Consider the following 18469-nt stretch of genomic DNA (forward strand, 5'->3'; position numbering starts at 1 on the left):
CAGAAGAGATACCTCCCAGTGTGCCGTACCAGTACATGCCAGCTGAATATCTGCTCTCTTCTCATGGTTCGAAAACCGAAGTCATATTAAAAAAATTAATTGAATAGTTTTCCCTCCTTCTAAGGAGGGAGAGTTCTTACTCTTTATCCTTTTGAACCTTTAAGATTTTTAATATGTTGCCTATTCTAAAAAGCAAGTTAAGAAGTTAAATAGAAAGGGAGGAAGGAAGGAAATACCAAATGGAAAAGCCATTGTTGTCGAAGGGGCAGTGAGACTGGATTTTAGATCCTGTGATTCAACAAGGAAGGGCTGAATCATGTGTTAGGTGAAGAACAGACGGAGTCAGGGTGAGTGGCCGGGGCTTCCTGAAGGCCTGTAAGGTTTGTATCTGGAGGTAGCCCAGGACTAGTAGCTCTGTTCTTTTAGTTCTCCTCTGAAATGCAGGCTCAGTCTGCGCTGGTTCTCTCTGGTTCTAATGTGTAGTTCTTAAACATGAAATTAAACTGTAATAACTGAATTTAAACCTTCTGAGCACATTCCTTGAGCATTCATTAGTACGTAGTCTATATACTTGACAGCATATGTTTATTGGATTTGTTTTTCTCCCCTTCACCTCACTCTTAATGGGTTCAGATTTTTAACATTCTCCCCTGCTCCACTTATTAAAATAATTCATACCATTGCCCAGGACTTGGATAATATAGAAAAGTACAAAAAAGAACAATAAAATCACCAGTAATCACACCGTTAAGAGACAGCCCCTGGTGTTAATGCTGAGATTTAAGTGACTCCAGGGGTTGTTGATTCCATTAGCTAGGGCTTTTGTTAGAGTTTGACATTGGTCTGGGTGCTCAGGACTGGGCCGGCCATTGTTGCTGGCAGGGGATCAGGGCCTGGACAAAGTTTGGAGGTTGTGTGCCTCTGAGTGGCTTTGCTGGCGGAGGTGGTATCCAAGCAAGTGACGGTAGGATAGGAAGAAGTCGCATTTGATCTCATTTCAAAGGAAGAATGACCCATTGTTTTTTTAAGGGCTTGGCAGATGGTGGGGTTTAGTTTATTAAGGCACTGAGACCCTGGGTAGGAAATGGGCAGTCCTGAAAAATGATTTTTTAGAACCCACTTCTAGATAGATCTGTGGGTCTTGCTAAGGGGATCAGAGTGCTGGCTCTTAGAATTCATCAAACTGATCCCTGATGTTGTGGGCACAGGCGATTGCCAGTGGACCTTGGTTCCTTGGAGGCAAGTGCTGGGGTACTGCCAGGTTGCCATACCACAGGGAGGAGCCACCCTCCTCCAGCTGTAAGAGCCCCTCTGTGTGCTTTTCCTTAGGGAGGAATGGGAGCTGCCCTGCTATCAGATCCTGACAAGATTGAGAAGGTAAGTCCTGCATGAGTGAAAGCAGAGGTCCTTAAACATGCCTATGAACTAGAGTTGCCTGGAACACCTCCCCTACCCTTCCCCCAAATTTAGAGAATCAGTCACTCTACCTGGGGTCTGGAAATTTTTTCAAAGGCTTTCCAGTGACTTTGACATATAGCCAGGTTCAGAAACCCCTGAGCCAGCCTGCAGTAGCCTTGGAGTTCCTTAAAAGCCCAGGGCTAGGGACATGTCAGTAGAGAGCCAGGGGTCCTGAGGGACTCATTTAGAGCCGCTTCTGTATTGCCTCTCTCCCTTCTGAGAAGATCATGAGAGCATATGCCAGGCTACCTGTGGGTGGTGGGCAGGCTCAGTGGCTGTGTGTGTCAGGATGTAGGGGATTGGCCTCTCCCTGGGGGCTTGATGAGAGCATCAATGGGTGCCCTGCACACTGATAGAGTCCACCATCAGTATGAGAGCAGGCCAGGCCAGGGCCATACAAGGTAAGCTGAAGTTAGTCTCCTCTGATCTCCTTCCCTTGGTGATTCTCGTGGCCAGGTTTATGAGGCCTTAGGGTCAGGTTGATGTTTGCCACCAGTGTTGTGAGCTGCCAGTACGTGTGGGAGTGACATCTTCTGCCATACCACATGCACCTTTTACTTTCCTCTCGCAGTTCACCAGCTTTCTCCTTGCTGCTCCCCTTAGCTCCTTTGATTTCCTTTTCATTCTCCATCCCCACTTCCACCTCTGGGCTTTAAGCCTCCTAGTGCCTCCCATAGGCTAGAGCAACTTGGGATAAGGCACCACCATTAAGAGCTGCCACTGCTGTGTCAGCAGCTCAACCCTGTTATTCTTCCAGCCCTACTGTGTCTGGGATCTAGGAAAATTCGTGTGTTTATGGGCTAGGTGCCTCCTCATTTTTCCCGTGTGTGGACAGGCACAGGTAATGACCTCCAGTCAGACACCTCTATGCAGGCTGGAGTGGACGTGGACTACTGTGGATTCCACACTTAGGGAAGGGGCCTCAGTAGCGGATGGTTTGCTTCACAGCACATACATACAGGCATTTCTGTTATCCTCTGGCGTCCTGGCTTCTCCCACCCATGCTGTTGGCTCTGTCCTCGCTACTGCCCTTCTTTGGGCACATTTCACACGTGAGGCAGCAGAGTTAACACTATCCCTCAGAAACTCAGTTCATTTCGTTAATTCTCTGGTTGGCAGGGTGATCGGTTGAGCCAGGTCGGGCTAGTGGACAGGGTTTGCCTTGTGAAAGAGAGGATGCAGGCTTCCACAGTAAAGCCAAATGAGACTCAGGAAGAGTGGGATGGATTAGATTCAGGCTCAAATTGTGCTGGCAAACTGGGTGAGCTGGATGAGAGCTTTGTAGGTCCTTCCAGGCTTGGTGTTTTAGGTCCATGGTTCCATCTGTGGGAACATCTCAGGACCACCTTAGAGATTTTTTCAAAATAAGACTGCTTGTTTGGGGGCGATGAAAGTTTTTGGAAATAGATAGTGGTGATGGTTGTATGACATCTTGAGCTAATGCCACTAAATTATACACTTAGAAATGGTTAAGACAGACAATTGTATGTTATATATGTTTTACCACAATAATAATTTTTTAAAAAGGATGCTATCTGTTGAGAATTCTGCGTATTCTTGGGGTAGACAGAGGCAGGGAGAGGGTATCAGTCTTTTGAAAAAGCTTCCCAGGTGACTCTGGTGTACCCTCCCTGCATTAAGAACCTCAGTTTAAGACTCTATCAGTAATAGCCTCTCTCTGACCCCTGCCCCACATTCCCTGGGCCCCCGGCTGCTCAGGGCATCCCCTTGTGTGCACTGCACTTGGGCCATGGCTAACAATCAGCAGGGCCAGGACTTGAGCTCAGTTCTCACTGATTCCCAGGCCTGTGCTTTCCTGTCCTCCTCCCTGCCCCCTCCCCAACAACCAGGGGAGCCAAAGTCTGCTTTTCCTGAGTCAACCAGTGGATCTGGGGAGATGTGCCTGCCCGTGGGTAGATGTGCCCAGATACGGGCCCGTCTCAGGTCCTTTTCCCCCACAGACTTTTCACGCCACAGAGACATGGGGTGTGGCTTGGATCTGGGAGAGTTGGGTCCAGGAGAGGTTCTGCTAGAGTCTGACCGAAAGACAGACTCTATTTGCCCTTTCCTCTCAGTGTGACTCTTGCAAAGGGCTAGGACTTTTCGTTACTAATTTCCTTCCTGGTCCTGAACATGCACGTGAAATTAACAGAAAATGAACTGAAGAAGGTGCTTAGAGTTGCTTGGATAAAATACACCAAGAGGAAGTGCTGCAAAACAGAGAACTGGGTCAAACCAGCTGATGTTGCTTAAATCACCAGACATCAGAGGATTCTGAGTCAGCACTTGCAAAGGAACCCTCCGGAGATTTTATTGTCAGCTTGAAGGACAGGACTAGAGTGGGAAATTTTATTGTGTATCTTGATGGATCTGGCAGTCCCTCTTCCTCCCTTAAAGGGTAGGTGCCCCTTTAAGCCCTGCCAGAGTCACCCTAGGACCTCAGGCCCAGTCAGCCTCCTGGGGCAGCACCTGGGGACTGTTCCTTCCTGTCAGTCTCTGGCAGTTGTGCCTGGGCCAGCAGGCCCTGTCTTGCCCATGATCTGTCCTATCAGTCCAGGCTCTTGGTCTAATGTCTCCTGGAGGGGCCTGCCTTAGCCTGTCCCTGAGAGAAAGGCCTCCTTCACTGGTTCTTGTGACCCGGCTCTCTGCTGCCCCCACCTGTCTAGAACCAGACTGGCAGCTGCTGCCTGGATGTCCCCTCTGCTCTGCTGGACAGGGATCCAGTTTCTTGGAAGAGGGCTCTTGGCATCACCTTCCCCCTAGCTTGCCTCGCCCAAAAGTTTTGATGAGGGAAGAAGATAAAGATAGCAAGGTCACAGACATGCAGTGTCATCTACACCTTTCTTGATGTCTAACTCTTTGTCTGGACTTGCTACTTCCCTGACACTTTCCTGTGTGACTTTCTTGATCTTTATTTGGAGTCCTTTGCAATTACTGTGCAAAATAAACACTTTAAAATATGTTGACTATGCTGTCTTTTCCTTTGCCAGTTTCATTCCTGTATATCTGACTCCCCTAAAGAGAGGGGGTACCTGAGGACAGGGCCCAGGACCTGCTCAAACTTTCCTGCTCACTCACTTGGCAGATCCTGGAACAGCACTCAGGAAACATGCCTTCAATCAGGAATGGAGCTGTGAGCCATGTGTTCTCAACCAGGGTTAGGCCTCAGAATCATTTTGTGGAGGGAATGTGTTGGGCAGAGTCTTTTGAAATCACATATTCCTAAGCCCTGTCCCTAGAGACTCATTCAGGAAAGATGAGGTGGAATCTAAGATTCTGTATTTCTTAGGCTCTCCAGGTGATTCTGATGTTTGCCCTGGCAAAGGATCACTGTGTTCTGTACAAGCATGCATGCAGATCCATTCATGCATTCATTCACTCATTCGTTCATTTACCAAATATATGTATACTGCTAGGTACCAGGCAAGGGACTGCTAGGTACCAGGCAAGGGGCTGCTGGTGCTGGGGCTCTAGCAGAGAAAGAGGTGAACTCCTTCCCTCATGGAGCTTCCATGTATATGCGTGCAACAGACGCATTCACATGGACACGTACATGGACATAAACATGTCCATGCCACTGGGCCGCACAGGTCTGGAGCAGAATTCATTAGTACAAGCAGTTGTGGTGTTTGTTCCAGAAGAGGCAGATGCTCTTGTACTCTCCCCACTGCAGATCCTCAGCACTCTTGTTAAAGGGACACAGAGACCTGTGACCTGCAAGATTCGCATCCTGCCATCGGTAAAGATCTTACATCTGAAGGTCCATTTTCTCTGGGGATGCTGATTTGGGGGTGTGAATGATTCTTGTGGGGCTGAGTTATGTTTGGAGGAGGGGGTAGAGCTGAGCCCACTTTAGGAGCTGGCAGCTGCTCCCTCTGTGGCTTCAGTAAACACCCTGTGTGGTCCTGTCCCTCAGCTGGAAGATACCCTGAGCCTTGTTAAGCGGATAGAGAGGACCGGCATTGCAGCCATCGCGGTTCATGGGAGGTGAGTGGTTGCCTTACTAGTGACTGACTTGCAAGGAGGACCCTAGCCATCTTAATGATTCTTCACCAGACCCCAGGTGACTACCAGCTTCTCTTCTACATACACAGCCTAGCTCTGCATAGCTCATTGATATCCCCTAAGTTCAGAGGGCAGTCAAACTCTTTATGGGGGTTGCATTTTTCTTTGTTTCATTCATTGAGCATCTACTGGTGGTAGGAACTACAGTGAGCTTTAGAGATACAGAGAGACCAATGGGAAGGAGAAACACCCCTACCCTCAAGACGTGTAAATGGTAGAGAATGAGTGATTTGCTCAGAATTATATCACGTAGCCAGGAAGTGGTGGAATTAGAACTCTGACTCTGAATCTCATTTTCTTTACACTACATTCAGCAATAGCTCCTCCGTTGAATGACCCCAGGCAGATTGCTGTTCTTTTAAAGGCACTGCCTCTTTTGTCTGCCCTTGTTGGACTGCCAGCTGTCACAGTGACCACTTTAAACAGTCCTTGAATCTGCTGTCTACTGAGAGCTGAGGTATTGCTGCAGGCTACCCTTGGTTTCCCAGTCGAACTCGCTCCCCGTATCCAGGATGTACTTTTGTACTTTTGCTGACTGAATCCCAGGTCAGCAAACTTTGGCCAGGGTGACCTCTCTTTTGAGTGGTGTTCCTTTTGAGTTCAGGGGTCTTGTAGGAACAGTGCATTTTTTGCTGGTTGTATCTATTACAGCATTTTCAGAGAAGGGAACCCAGAACTCCAACACATAGAAACAGAAAAGCAGAGCTGTGCGTGTTGAAGCCAGCAGGGGATGGTGAAAGGCCACACACGCGTACACACAGGCCCCTCCTGGAGGCAGCAGGCTCTGGGCTCAGACTGCCTGGTTTCAAATCCCAGGTCTGGGTTCAAATCCCAGGTCTGCTGCTTGTTGGCTGTGTATCCTTGGACAAGTCATTTAACCTCTCTGAGCACCACAGTCCTCATTTGGAAATTAAGATAATTTCTGCTTGATAGGGTTGTCATGAGGCTTTTATGAGATTGTGAATATACAGCCTTGGCACAGTGCCTGGCATAGAGTGTTTTCTGAATAAATAAAGCTATTCCTTTTTCCCAGTATTTGGAAACACTAGGAAGACAGATTTGGGTGAGTTTAAAGAGGGACTTTCTGGCCATCAAAGTTGTTAAAGATGGGCTAGAATTGGGCTGCTGGGGGAGCAGGGAGGTGGAGGTGGAGGCTGGGTTGATAGGGCTTTCTAAGGCCCTGTGGCCCCTGACACTTTTGTTGAAGAGTATAGCAGAGGGACACATGCAGATAGGACCTGGGCAAGGGCTTTCTGGTCGACCACCTCTCTGGCTTGTCCCTGTGCACAGCTCAAGTTAGGGCTTACCTTAGCATCCCTAAGACTCACTCACTCATACACAAGAGCTTCTTGCAGTTGACCTTGGATGCAGGGGCCCTGGGTTGTGGTCTTGCCTCCCCTGTGGCTCTTTGTGACAGCCATGGTCTGTGGCCTGCTCTGGTTGCTGGGCCTACCCTGTGCCAGGTGCCTCTCCCCAGGATCAGCTGCCCAACTTGGCCTCAGCACACGCAGCTGTGTGGGAGTGGCCAGTCTGAGTGGCGGCAGCTGTTCCCAGTCCCTCTGGGCGGGCAAGACCGGGACAGTAGGGGTAGCATTCTTAAGGCACCGTCCCTCATCTTTGGCAGAAATGAGGGGTAGCTGGGGAGTGGCAGTGTGACCACCCACATCGGCTTCCTGCAGCCATGCCTCACCTGCAGACCTTTGAGAGCTGGACTTGCCTTCTCAGCATGGACCTGTGCTGCTGCTGCCTGGCACAACAGAGGTCAGGGAGAGCCGTCCCCTGTAGCCCAGAGCCCTGTCCCTGCTGGCCACATGGCCTTCCTGAGGTTCAGCAAGGAGGACAGTAGGATTTGGCTGACATAACCCGGTGCTAAGTGTGACGTGACCTTTGGCACTCAGTCCCCAGCCCCATCTCTTTATCTCCAAGGAAGCGGGAGGAGCGACCTCAGCACCCTGTCAGCTGTGAAGCCATCAAAGCCGTCGCCGAAACCCTCTCCATTCCTGTCATAGCCAAGTAAGCCTCCCTTCTTCCTCGTTTATTTTTTTATGCCTCACTTCACTCAGAAGGGATTTGAACTGACAAATAGAAAATAGAATGCGATAGCATCAAAAAATGACTGTAAGAGAAAAGAAAAAAAGGGTGTGACAAAAATGAACTTGGCAGTGAGGCTGAGAAGGGCCCATTGTGTCCTTTGGCCTCTGGTGAGTGGCCGATGTAGGTATGCAGTAGACAGGGGCCCAGGACATTCCGATGCACGGGTTGAGGTGGGAGTGTTTAGGGAGAGCAAGAGAGTGGCTGCTGAAGCAGCCCCAGGGGAAGGTGACATCACACCCAGAGTTAGGGGTATAGGGTGTAGGGTGAGGCGTCTCAAGCCAGAGCACAGAGAGCCATGGCTCAGGAGCATGAGGCAGGTCACAGACCAAAGCCCAGATGAGCATCCCGGACAGTGACAGGACCAGAACCTAGACTGGCAGGTGTGAGGTACCGATGACCAGCCCAAAGGCTTAGCAGTAAGACAGCAGTGTCCTGTTGCCACTGGGGAGCTGGCCTGTGTGGGCCAGTCGGGAGTCCGGCTCAACCCTGATGGCAGGTTGGGAACAGAGAAGTTCTGAAGCCCTAAAGCCCTGACAAAAGGCATGCCTGACTGGAGGGAGGGATGGGGGAGCTAAGGGTGGGGTGGTCCCCAGGCCAAGGGGTGTTAGGGGTGTCTTGGAGAGAGGGTAGGGCTACTCAAGACCCTGGACCCTGTTGCTGCTGTTGCCACCTGAGGGGTGTTCCCCCACCCCCATTCTCACACACAGTGCTGTCTCTGGCCTGAGGCTGCTGCCTGGCTCCTAATGGAACAGACAAAGAGCAGTTTCCAAGGGGCTACAGGGTGGCTGAAAGGGAAATTGCAACCAAACCGGGCCTCCTTCCTTCCTCTCATGACCACCACTGCGTCTGTTCCCTCTCTAGGGTTTTGACCCAGCCGTCAGTGGGCATATAGGTGCCCCAGCCTGGGGGTTTTCCTGTGATCCCTGTATCCACGTACAGACCCCGCCCTTCGGATGTGGGCCGGCTTTAGCCACTGTTCGGGAGGAGGGGGAAGGAAGGTAAACGCTCTGGAGTACCTCTTAAGTGCCAGGCACGGTTTGGACTGCTTTATTTTGTTATCTCACTTGGTGCTCCTGACCCCACAGTGGGGTGTGTGTTATAATCTCCAGTGTCCCGAAGCTCTCATAGCTGAAGGACTTGGCCAAAGCCACACACTGAATAAGTGGCAGATTTAGGAGTTGCCTTTTTCTGAAATTGCTTGTACAAGGATGGGGATACCCCTCACCCCACTGTTGCTTTTCAGTGGAGGATCTCACGACCACATCCAAGGATATTTGGATATAGAGGACTTTCGACAAGCCACGGCAGCCTCTTCAGTGATGGTGGCCCGAGCGGCCATGTGGAACCCATCCATCTTCCTCAAGGAGGGTCCACGACCCTTGGAGGAGGTCATGCAGAAGTACATCAGATACGTATGTCTATGCACTTTTTCAAAACAAACATTTCTCACTGTCTGCCACATTGCTGCAGAAAGTGCTTTGGGTGAGCCCCCAGCCCCCAGCAGCTCTCCTTTTCTTTTCTTTTTTAAAAAATTTATTATTTATTTATTTATTTATTTTTGACTGCGTTGGGTCTTCGTTGCTGTGTGCAGGCTTTCTCTAGTTGCGGCGAGCGGGGGCTACTCTTCGTTGCGGTGCGCAGGCTTCTCATTGCGGTGGCTTCTCTTGTTGCAGAGCGTGGGCTCTAGGTGCGCGGGCTTTAGTAGTTGTGGCTCACAGACTCAGTAGTTGTGGCTTGCAGGCTCTAGAGCGCAGGCTCAGTAGTTGTGGCGCACAGGCTTAGTTGCTCCGTGGCATGTGGGATCTTCCCGGACCAGGGCTCAAACCCGTGTCCCCTGCATTGGCAGGCAGATTCTTAACCACTGTGCCACCAAGGAAGTCCCTCTCCTTTTCTTTTTAGTGTAGCATAGCATTGGGTTTCCCTGGCTGCAATGTGAAGAGCAGGGTGCTGGGGAGGCATGGCCCTATCATTGCCCCCTTCTAAAGCTTTCAAGGTGTGAGGATCATAGCAAGGGCTTCTGGATCCAGGATGCTGTTGCGGCCCCAAACACATGATATCTTTCTCTTAGTCTCTGTCACCCCCTGCCCCCCTACACATACACACGCATGCACAATGACAGTGGTGTCTGTGTCACTCATGCCAGTGGGTTGGCACCAGAGGAGCCACAGCCAGGAGGAGCCATTGTAGCTGTTGTGAGGACAGATTCTCTCCGTAAAGACGTGTCAACTGGTCGTCAGTCATAGTCACTTCTAAAAGTCTTCTCTTGCTAATTCCTAGAATGCTTTAGCCTCTGACTTAGGAAATAGCCTAACTTTGACCCTCTCCTCAGGTAATAGCTTTTTCTTCTCACCCGGGGTTTGATGGTAGTGCCCGGGCATTTCCCTGTAAAGGAGGTTTTTGACACCTGCACTATTTCCTTGGCACTGCCCCGGCACCCTGTGAGACTCTGACCAGCTGTGCATGTCTGTCGGCAAAGATAGTGAGTGGTCCTCAAATTCCTCAGTGAGTTGGGCCTGAGCAGAGAGTGCAGCCCTCACCCTGAGCAGACTTCCACCCTCCTCTTCAGTCCTGGAGCTCCTACCCACCTGGGGGGTCAGGAGCTTCTCAGATCCTCAGGCTGCCATGGGCAGTTGTGGCTGCCATGACATGTGGGTGTCCCCAGGGCTGTGCAAGCTGGGGGTGGTCGGAGGCCCTGAGGCCTGTGCCCAGAGCTGGGCAGCCTCTGTTCTGGAGCCTCTTCTGCTTGATGCTGCAGCCTTCATCCTCTTGGTTCTGGGTGTCCTCTTGGGCAGGTTGGCTCTCCAATGGCCTGGGTCAACCAGAGGCAAGGGGGGCTTAGCTCAGTCTAGGTCGGCCGGTTGGCAGGTCTGTGGCAGGGAAGGCACGTTTAGTAGTGCCAAGCTTGCTCACTGGCTGAAAGGTGATGTTATCCTTCCTTCTCAGCCTGTCCCTTGGCAACTCCTCAAGGGGGTGTGTTGGGCCAGAGAAAGGGAGCAGCTTTCAAGCATAGGCAGGGCTGCTTCTGGTCCAGCCAGGTGCCTTCTGTCCCAAACAAGCTGAATCAAGGCCTTGCTGCTGGCCGTGGCTTACCCACGTATCCCTTCTTTGTCCTGAACATGTGGTCGCACCTCCAAGGCACTGAAGACATAGGCCTTGCTGGAGGTATTAGAAGATTTGATAGGGGGCGAGACGGGGAGAGGGTTCTGGGGGGCTGAGGCACCCTTTACCCACTGCTCTCCTGCCTGCCCCAGCCAGGCCGACTTCCACTGGGTATCCCTGGGCAGTTGTCTGGCCTCCCTGAGCCTGCATTTCCCAGTCTGAGTAGTGGTAACTACTTGTTTAGCTCAATGAAGTGACAAGTAACATGTGCAAACATGCTTGGTCAATGGTGCTGGGCTTTTCCCATGTTGGGAGAAATTGGAGACAGGCTGTTTAAGATGTGGGAGGGGCAGGCACTCACCATGGTTATAAGGAGTAGAAGAATCTCACCCCTGTCCCGGGGCTGGTCCTGCCACACCAGAACTTGGCTGTTCCCCACTCCCTGCCTTGGAAGATGCTCGGCAACAGGTCCTCTGTGGTAGCTGATGCAGGAGGAGCTCCAGGCGCATGTGGACCTTAGTCAGGCTGTCCAGTGGAGTGTGCTCCTGACTGTGGGTCTCAGTTGTGACCCCCAAGCATTGTGCCACTAACTAGAGGAGTAGATCGCCAAGATGGAGAGGGCTCTTTTATGGGGTCACACTGCCTCGGCTGCAGGCCCCTCCGATGCCCCCTTGGAGCCCCTTTTCCTGCCATCAGAGCAGAGCTCAGGCCTCAGAGCCTGCCTGGGCAGCAGGGGGGCTCATGGCAGTTCTTCTCTCAGGCTGTGCAGTATGACAACCACTACACCAACACCAAGTACTGCTTGTGCCAGATGCTACGAGAACAGCTGGAGTCGCCCCAGGGGAGGTTGCTCCATGCCGCCCAGTCTTCCCAGGAAATTTGGTGAGAGGGGCAATGGGCTGTTCATCTGTCCTTGCAGACATTACCCAGACTTGACCCTGAGCCCTAAGCTGACTCTACGAGGGGACCCAGGACACAGCTTCTGGAGGTGGATGTGCTGGAGTGGGGAGGTGGTACAGCTTTGCCTCACAGAAGAGGGTACTTTCAAATCTTTAGAACTTGCCATCCCTGGACTGATCTCAGCAGCAGAATTTCGGGAACTAGTGCACTAGTAGGATGGAGGAAGGTGAGGGCTGGGCTTGGGAATCCCTGGGGAGGAAGGGGCTTTCCTGGTAACAGATCTGTCACATGCCAGGCCACCAAGATCCAATGGTTAGGAGAGTTGGGGTTGTAGAATGGAGCCCCTGGCCTGAGCCGGCACCCACACCCCATCCCTTTGCAGTCTGAGAGGCCACCCCTTGATCCTCTAGATCTGGTAGAGCTACAGCTCAGGTGGTTGACATTTGGGGCCCCTCACAACCTGGTCTAGTGCCTGTTCCCACAGCTCCCTGTCTGCCTGTGCTTGTACAGGGTCTCCTGCCTGAATGCTGTCTCCCCCGCACATTAGCTCTCTATACTCTCCTTCCTCCAGAGAAGCCTTTCTGGACTAGGCTTGCCCTCAGGCAGCCATCTTCATGAATGTCCTCCAGCCCTTAAGATGCTTCCTAGAGGGAAGAGCCTTGCCAGAACCTTCCTCCTCACCCTGGGCTTGTGGTATTCATTCTGTCCCTAGCCCATGTAGCTTAACCAGCTCGACCCAAGTATCTTGTGAACTCAAGAGGATAACTCTCAAGAGTATCACTTTGTAGCTCTGGCTGGTACCTCAGTTTAGGCTTGGCCTGTGTGTGGTCAGGCCTCCGTGTCTTCCTCCCACGGGCCTGCATGAGGACAAGGCTGTGCATACCCCCAGCGCTTGGTCAGTATAGCTCAACTCACTCACTGCTGGCTAGGGACACCTGACTGTGTGTTCCTCCTCAGAAGAGAGGCTGCAGGTGGCCTTTGGAATCTACTCCACCCAGCCCAGCCTGCCCTCCAGTGCTCATGCTCAGGGACCTGCATTCATTCTCCATCTGTCAGTTCAGGCTGATCACAGGGGTGTGTAGAAAGCACCTTCTGATGGCTAGGCCCTGGTGGTGTTTGGGTATATGTGGGGGGCATTGCTCAGTCGTGGGGCCCTGGGCTCCTGCAGTAGTTTCCTGAATGCTGGCTCCACTAAGGGGCTTCCCCTACTCTGCTTGTCCCTTCATAGTGAGGCCTTTGGCCTTGGTGCCTTCTATGAGGAGACCACACGAGAGCTGGATGCCCGGCGGGCCAAACTCTTGGCCAGGAGCCCGGAGGAGGTGGAGGAGCCAGCTGAAGATACCTCTGGTATCATTAAGATGGCTGTCAAGTTTGACCGGTAGGTCTCCAGCTCGGCCTCAGCTTGGGCCAGGGCCAGTGTCCTCAGGTCTGACTGGGCCAGCAAGCTGGCTGCCGTCCATGGTTAATGCCAAGCTTAGGGACCACACATCTCCTTGGTTTGGATGCTTGTTCTCAGTTTTCAGCAACCCAAAGAAGGCACTTTGAAGAAGACAGTCGCTGAAAGCCCAGGCAGTGCTGTCAGGGTTGCGCATGCTTTCCCAAGGGTGACTAAACTATACCTTTTTCCTGACCCACCCCTTCCCACAACTCAGGCTGGGGAGACTTGTCCCCTCTGTTCCTCAAAGTCTGTGTTTTCTCCTTGGCCCTCAGGAATTAGCTGCCTGCAGGGAGCTCCAGAATAGCAGCAGGACCTGAACCCTCACCTGGCTAAGCAGCCTACCCTCACTGCCCCTCGCTAGCCCTGTGGTGCCCTCTCTAGGCAGAAATAGCCTCAGGCCAATTATTGCGTCAGACTGTGACTCAGCTTTGAATGGGGCCCTCATCCTTGTCTCTGTGATCTGGAATCTGAACCTTTCTGGGGTCCCCAGGGCCAGACCAGGAGTTAGTCTTGTCTGGCAGAGTCTTGGGAGGAGGGATGTAGGCACAGCTGTTGGGCAGTCATATCCAGGGAGAGCTCCTGGTGGGAAGCTAGAACATGGCCTGACTCTGAAACTGGAGTCCACTGTGCCCAAGGCAGCAGCGGATCACCCTGACACTTGGTGGACATAATCAGGGTGGGCCCTGAGCTAGATCCTGAGACCACTGTATGGCCGCCTGTGTCCCCACTCCCACCCAACTCCCTCCTGATACTGTCTTGAGAGGCAAATTGTACCTTCCTTCTTGGCTGTTGAAGGCTGTTTTCCAGGCTGGAGCTCAGAGTGCTGGAGTTCACTTCCCATTCCAATTCCCCAAACAACTGAAGCCCATCTTCCCTTTAGGTAGAATTGAGGCCCCAAGCCACTGGTGGGACAGAAATGGGAGCTCAAGGGAATAGGTGCAGGAGTCCGAAGGCAGGAGTTTGCTGTCTCAGTTCCTGCAGCTCCTACCAGGAACTGAGTAGGGCCCCTGCTGAGGAATGGAGTTCTCATGGTAGGTGGGCCCTGACACCTTTCCCTCCTTCCCTAGGAGAGCATACTCACCCCAGATCACCCCCAAGATGTGCCTGCTGGAGTGGTGCCGGAGGGAGAAGTTGGCACAGCCTGTGTATGAAACGGTGAGTTCCTGCCTGTGGCCTGCCCTGCATCCAGCCCACAGCACTCCCACAGCTAGTGCCACCACCCCCAGTCCACCCACGGCTCGTACGTGCACTCCAGACTGCTTGGCTGGAGCCTTGCTTTGCCTTCTTTGCCTTCTAGCTCCTTCCCTTTGACAGTGGACCTGTTGTCTAGTTCTGGTCACTTTCATAAAACTGAACTAGAGGCCTAAGTAAGAGGCTGCTTCAGCCAGTCCCTTCAGTGGCATTGCTTAGGCAGGAGAGACTTCTCTGGAGAGGGCCAATTGGCTTAGGAAGGATGCTCAAACCTAAAAGTTAGACTGACATGTTTTTGGACCAGGCCTCAGCCAATGGGGCACAGAATTGGTCCCCATGTCTGGGGCCCCTCAGGGGAAACTTTGAGATGGTCTTGCTTCACTTTCTTTGGTCCCCATGGCCTGTTTAGGTTGCCTAGTCTCTTTTGGACTGGCCTTCTGACCTCCAAGCTTGTATCTTCTGGGCCTTGGGTTCCCTTCTGCCAGAGTGACTTTTCCAAAACGAATTTGCTTCTGTCCCCCTTGCTCACATCCTCATCAGCTCCTCAGCACCTTTGGGATCAAGCCCTACTACCTCAGCCCAGAGCATGAGACCCCCATGTGTCTTTCTGCTTCAGGTCACATCCACTCAGCTCTCTGTCCGCCACATCACCTGGTCGCTCTGCCAGGTGTACCTTCTTTGCCCCAGTCCTTGTCCCCTCTCACCGCTTTGCCATCTGGTGAACTCCTTCTCATTTTGGGGGACCTGGCCCACCCAGATGTCAGTAGGAGGAAGCTCCATAGTCACATGCAGCTAAGGGCTCTGACGGACCTTTGCTTAGGTCCATGACAGAACTCCTGACACACTGGGATGTCACTGACTGTTTGTGTATCTACGTTTCTTCCCTGGAAGATGCACTAGGCACTTCTGCTGGGGAGGAGCATGTGATACAGGTAGCCTTCATTTGATTTAGGTGGGAAGTACTTCCCTCCAGGGCTTGGCCCTCTTGCTCTCATGCAGCCATCCCTGTTTCCTTTTCTCTCTCTGTACCAGGTTCAACGGCCCCTGGATCGCCTCTTCTGTTCTGTTGTCACTGTTGCTGAACAAAAGTACCAGTCCACCTTGTGGTGAGTTTCCTTATCAGTGGGCATGAGGCTTGCAACAGGGCCTGATCCTCGCATTGGCCTGGGAGGGTTAGGGGGATGGTGTACCTGGGCAGTGGCATCCCTGGGTGATGACCCCTTCCCTAGTTTTGTCAGAATCTCTGCCAAGGGCGTGTAGAGTCAGGCCTCCCAGACTCTAGTCCTGTAACCAGTCTGCCTGTCTCCCTGCCTTATTGCCCCATGCCTCATCTGCCTAGGGACAAGTCCAAGAAACTGGCGGAGCAGGCTGCAGCCATCGTCTGTCTGCGGAGCCAGGGCCTCCCTGAGGGTCGGCTGCGTGAGGAGGGTCCCTCCTTGCACAAGCGCAAGCGGGAGGCCCCTGACCAAGACACTGGGGACCCCAGAGCTCAGGAGCCAGTCCTGCCTGGGGAGCTGTGCAAGAAGCCCTTTTTAGCCTTGGCAAGTGGTAAAGAGAGCCCCCTGGAAGGCTGGTGACTCCCGTCCCTACCCTGGTCAGCCCCTCCCTGGGCCTGGCCCTAGGATGGCTATGGGTGCAGAGCATCAGCCAGGTGCCACTGGACAATTTGCTGCCACTGCTGACAGGAATTACGAGGTTCTGGCCTGGGCCAGCAGCCTGGAGCACAGGCCAAGGGATCCCCAGAGTGCCCATCTCCTTTGGTGGGTCTGAGTAGCAGAGCCAAGTTCCCAGTGACCTCAGTATTTTCTTTGAAAACAGGAGCTTTTCAGGTGGCACCTCCCCAACCTGACATTGGTACAGTGCAATAAAGACCCTTCACCCTTACCCATGGCTGGTTGCTTCAGCCTGACACCTTTACACATGGACAGATGTCCTGGCATAATTATTCTGCTTCCACCCTCTGTGCAGAGCTGGGGCTTTCTAAAACATTTCTCCTACCCATCCTTATGAGTCTAGATGGAGGTGGTGGGTTGGTTATCACCTTTAATGCTCACTGGACTTGAGTTGAGCCAGGAAAGTCCAAGAAGCCCATTCTCCTGATGGTAAACCTGAGGTACTGGCCGTCAGTTGGCTTTCCTGATGAGAGGTGATATGGAGTCTGGGGGAACGATTAGGGTATCTGGTGCGCTAGTAAGGGACCAGCTCAGGTGAGGCGGGGTGCTGGGTCTGACCCCAGCTAGAGCTCAGACCTGTGAGGTATCTGCTCTGAGCAGAGGACACTGGAGACTGCTGATGGCAGCAATTTGGGGCCCTTGGGATTGCCCGCCCATGCCACTGCCCACCCCCCCCTCCGCCCCCACCATCCCGTTCGGGCCGGAAGGAAGTGGCAGATTCTCTTTAATTTCCTTCTGGCAGTGAGAAGCAAACAAACAGCTACCACATCTTATGGGGCCTCCCCCCACCGCCACCGCCCACTTACTGGGAGGGGCGTTCTGACCAAAGGTCCCTGCCCAGCACCGCCTCTGCTTCCTCAGCTGTAAACATGCTGCTTTTCCTCCCCTTTTCAAAGCTCTGTGAGGAGGGGGGGATTCCCTTCTGGGTCAAGGCCTTGTTTCTCCCATCTACTCAGGGTCAGGCCCCTGTGCCAGTCAGTACCCCCAGCCCTGATGACCTGAATCAGGGGTTGGGCAGGTAAGGCCCCTGTCTCAGTCCCGGAGCAGCCCCTCCATGCACCCATACTTGCTCTTCTGTTTGCAGATAAGGATACCAATACCAGTGGCCTCCCAGAGCCCATCACTCTTTGACCTTGGGCAAGTCACTTCTAGTTCTTGCTGGGCCCAAGGGCCCTTCTCTGAGTGGGATCAGCTGTTCTCTTCCTGCTCGAGGCTGGCTGGAGGATAGTCTCGCCCTATGATAGCGGCACTGTGCAGCTAATGGGGTCACTCCATACCGAGGCTGCCCTAACTAACTTCCCAGACCAGTGCTTCCAGAGAAGGAGCCCCACCCAGGAGAGAGACTGAGGCTTGGTTCAGTCTCAGCCATCAAACTTTAGGCACAATTTATTTGATTTTTCTTACAAAAAACTGTTTCAGTCAAAATGCCCCCTTTGCCTTTCCTCATACCCCAACTGGAACAGGACAGACAGAGTGGCCCCAGTGGACCCCTCAGGCATCCTGAGCTAGTCAGAACTTGTGGGAGGACCCTGTGTGGGCCAGGTACCAAGTCTTAAGATCCACTTCCCTGTTGGGGTTGGGCTCTGTCCTCAGACCTCTTCTCCCACCAGTGTGGTTTCCCTGGGCAAGCCCCTTCTCTGGAGGGGTCACGTTCATTTCTGGGCTATGGGGAAGGAAAGGCAGGGGTAGAGGTCAGTCGCTAAGATAGAGTTTAGAGTGTGGGGACTTCGAAGGCCCAGGAAAAGTAGTGGGGAAAGGGTTAGTCACAGGGGAGCAGGTGGGGAGGGGCTAGTGTGTGTTCCTTGACTGAGGACGTCTGGCAAAATCCTGGCTGAATATGTTGGCCCTCAAATGGTCTCGCTTTAGCACACCTCAGTGATGCCTGCCCTGGTCTCAGAGAGACCTGCCTAAGAGCTGGGACCAACTGGGAGGGCCCAGTCAGGTCTGAAAGCTCCACCCACTGTTCTCATCATGCCCACCTTAAACTCAGGCCACTTAGATGCCCAAACCCCTCTCTGGTCTGGTAACCACCATACTTATCCATCCATTCCAGCTACCCTGATTGAGGACTTCCTCCTAGCTCATCATATTTTGGGGACACATGGTTTTCATATGAGCACAAGAGGGAGGGACAAGGCTGGAGAGGGTGGCAGGTCTTCCAAAGGCCACAGCAAGCAGACTGGACTTGGTGCAAAGATGGGTGGGTCATCTCTTGCCCCTGCAGTCCTGCATACTCAGTCCTTCCAGGTGTCACTCCTGCTCAGAACTCCTCCATGGCTCTCTGTTGCCCCCTGGATCAAGTCCAAACTCCTCAGCCTAGCGCTTGAGGACAAAGTGCTGACCCTGTCTTCTCAGCACCATGTGCTGACTTCAGCAACTAACTTTCTTCGATTGTAGTTGGCTGGTCATATCGCCTCTGCCCGGATTGAGAACTGCTCAAGGGCACTCCTTGTGTCCCCTCTGGCCAGCCTGGGCATGGGGGTAGGGAGCAGGCACAGAGGAAAAATCAAACAAGAGCTTGTGTTGGGGGGATGTGTGCCATGGAGAGGAG

The 18469-nt window shown here is 52.8% G+C and overlaps 1 protein-coding gene across 5 annotated transcripts in view; it reads left to right on the top strand.

Moving 5' to 3' along the window:
• The window catches only part of DUS2 (dihydrouridine synthase 2), a 41223-nt gene extending 25094 nt beyond the window's left edge, over nucleotides 1–16129 (top strand). For 4 of the 5 annotated variants that reach the window (XM_060130542.1, XM_060130544.1, XM_060130545.1 and 1 more), the window contains 10 exons: nucleotides 1330–1377; nucleotides 5132–5197; nucleotides 5375–5445; nucleotides 7450–7536; nucleotides 8861–9029; nucleotides 11477–11598; nucleotides 12845–12994; nucleotides 14122–14209; nucleotides 15278–15351; nucleotides 15585–16129. In XM_060130542.1, coding sequence (XP_059986525.1) covers nucleotides 1330–1377; nucleotides 5132–5197; nucleotides 5375–5445; nucleotides 7450–7536; nucleotides 8861–9029; nucleotides 11477–11598; nucleotides 12845–12994; nucleotides 14122–14209; nucleotides 15278–15351; nucleotides 15585–15822 — 1113 coding nt within the window. In that variant the 3' untranslated portion in view covers nucleotides 15823–16129. The remainder of the gene's footprint in view (nucleotides 1–1329; nucleotides 1378–5131; nucleotides 5198–5374; nucleotides 5446–7449; nucleotides 7537–8860; nucleotides 9030–11476; nucleotides 11599–12844; nucleotides 12995–14121; nucleotides 14210–15277; nucleotides 15352–15584) is intronic. The other variant, XM_060130546.1, reaches the window with a different exon arrangement.
• Nucleotides 16130–18469: the final 2340 nt, after the last annotated feature.

This window comes from Lagenorhynchus albirostris, chromosome 19 (assembly GCF_949774975.1).
Source record: "Lagenorhynchus albirostris chromosome 19, mLagAlb1.1, whole genome shotgun sequence".
NCBI lineage: Eukaryota > Metazoa > Chordata > Mammalia > Artiodactyla > Delphinidae > Lagenorhynchus > Lagenorhynchus albirostris.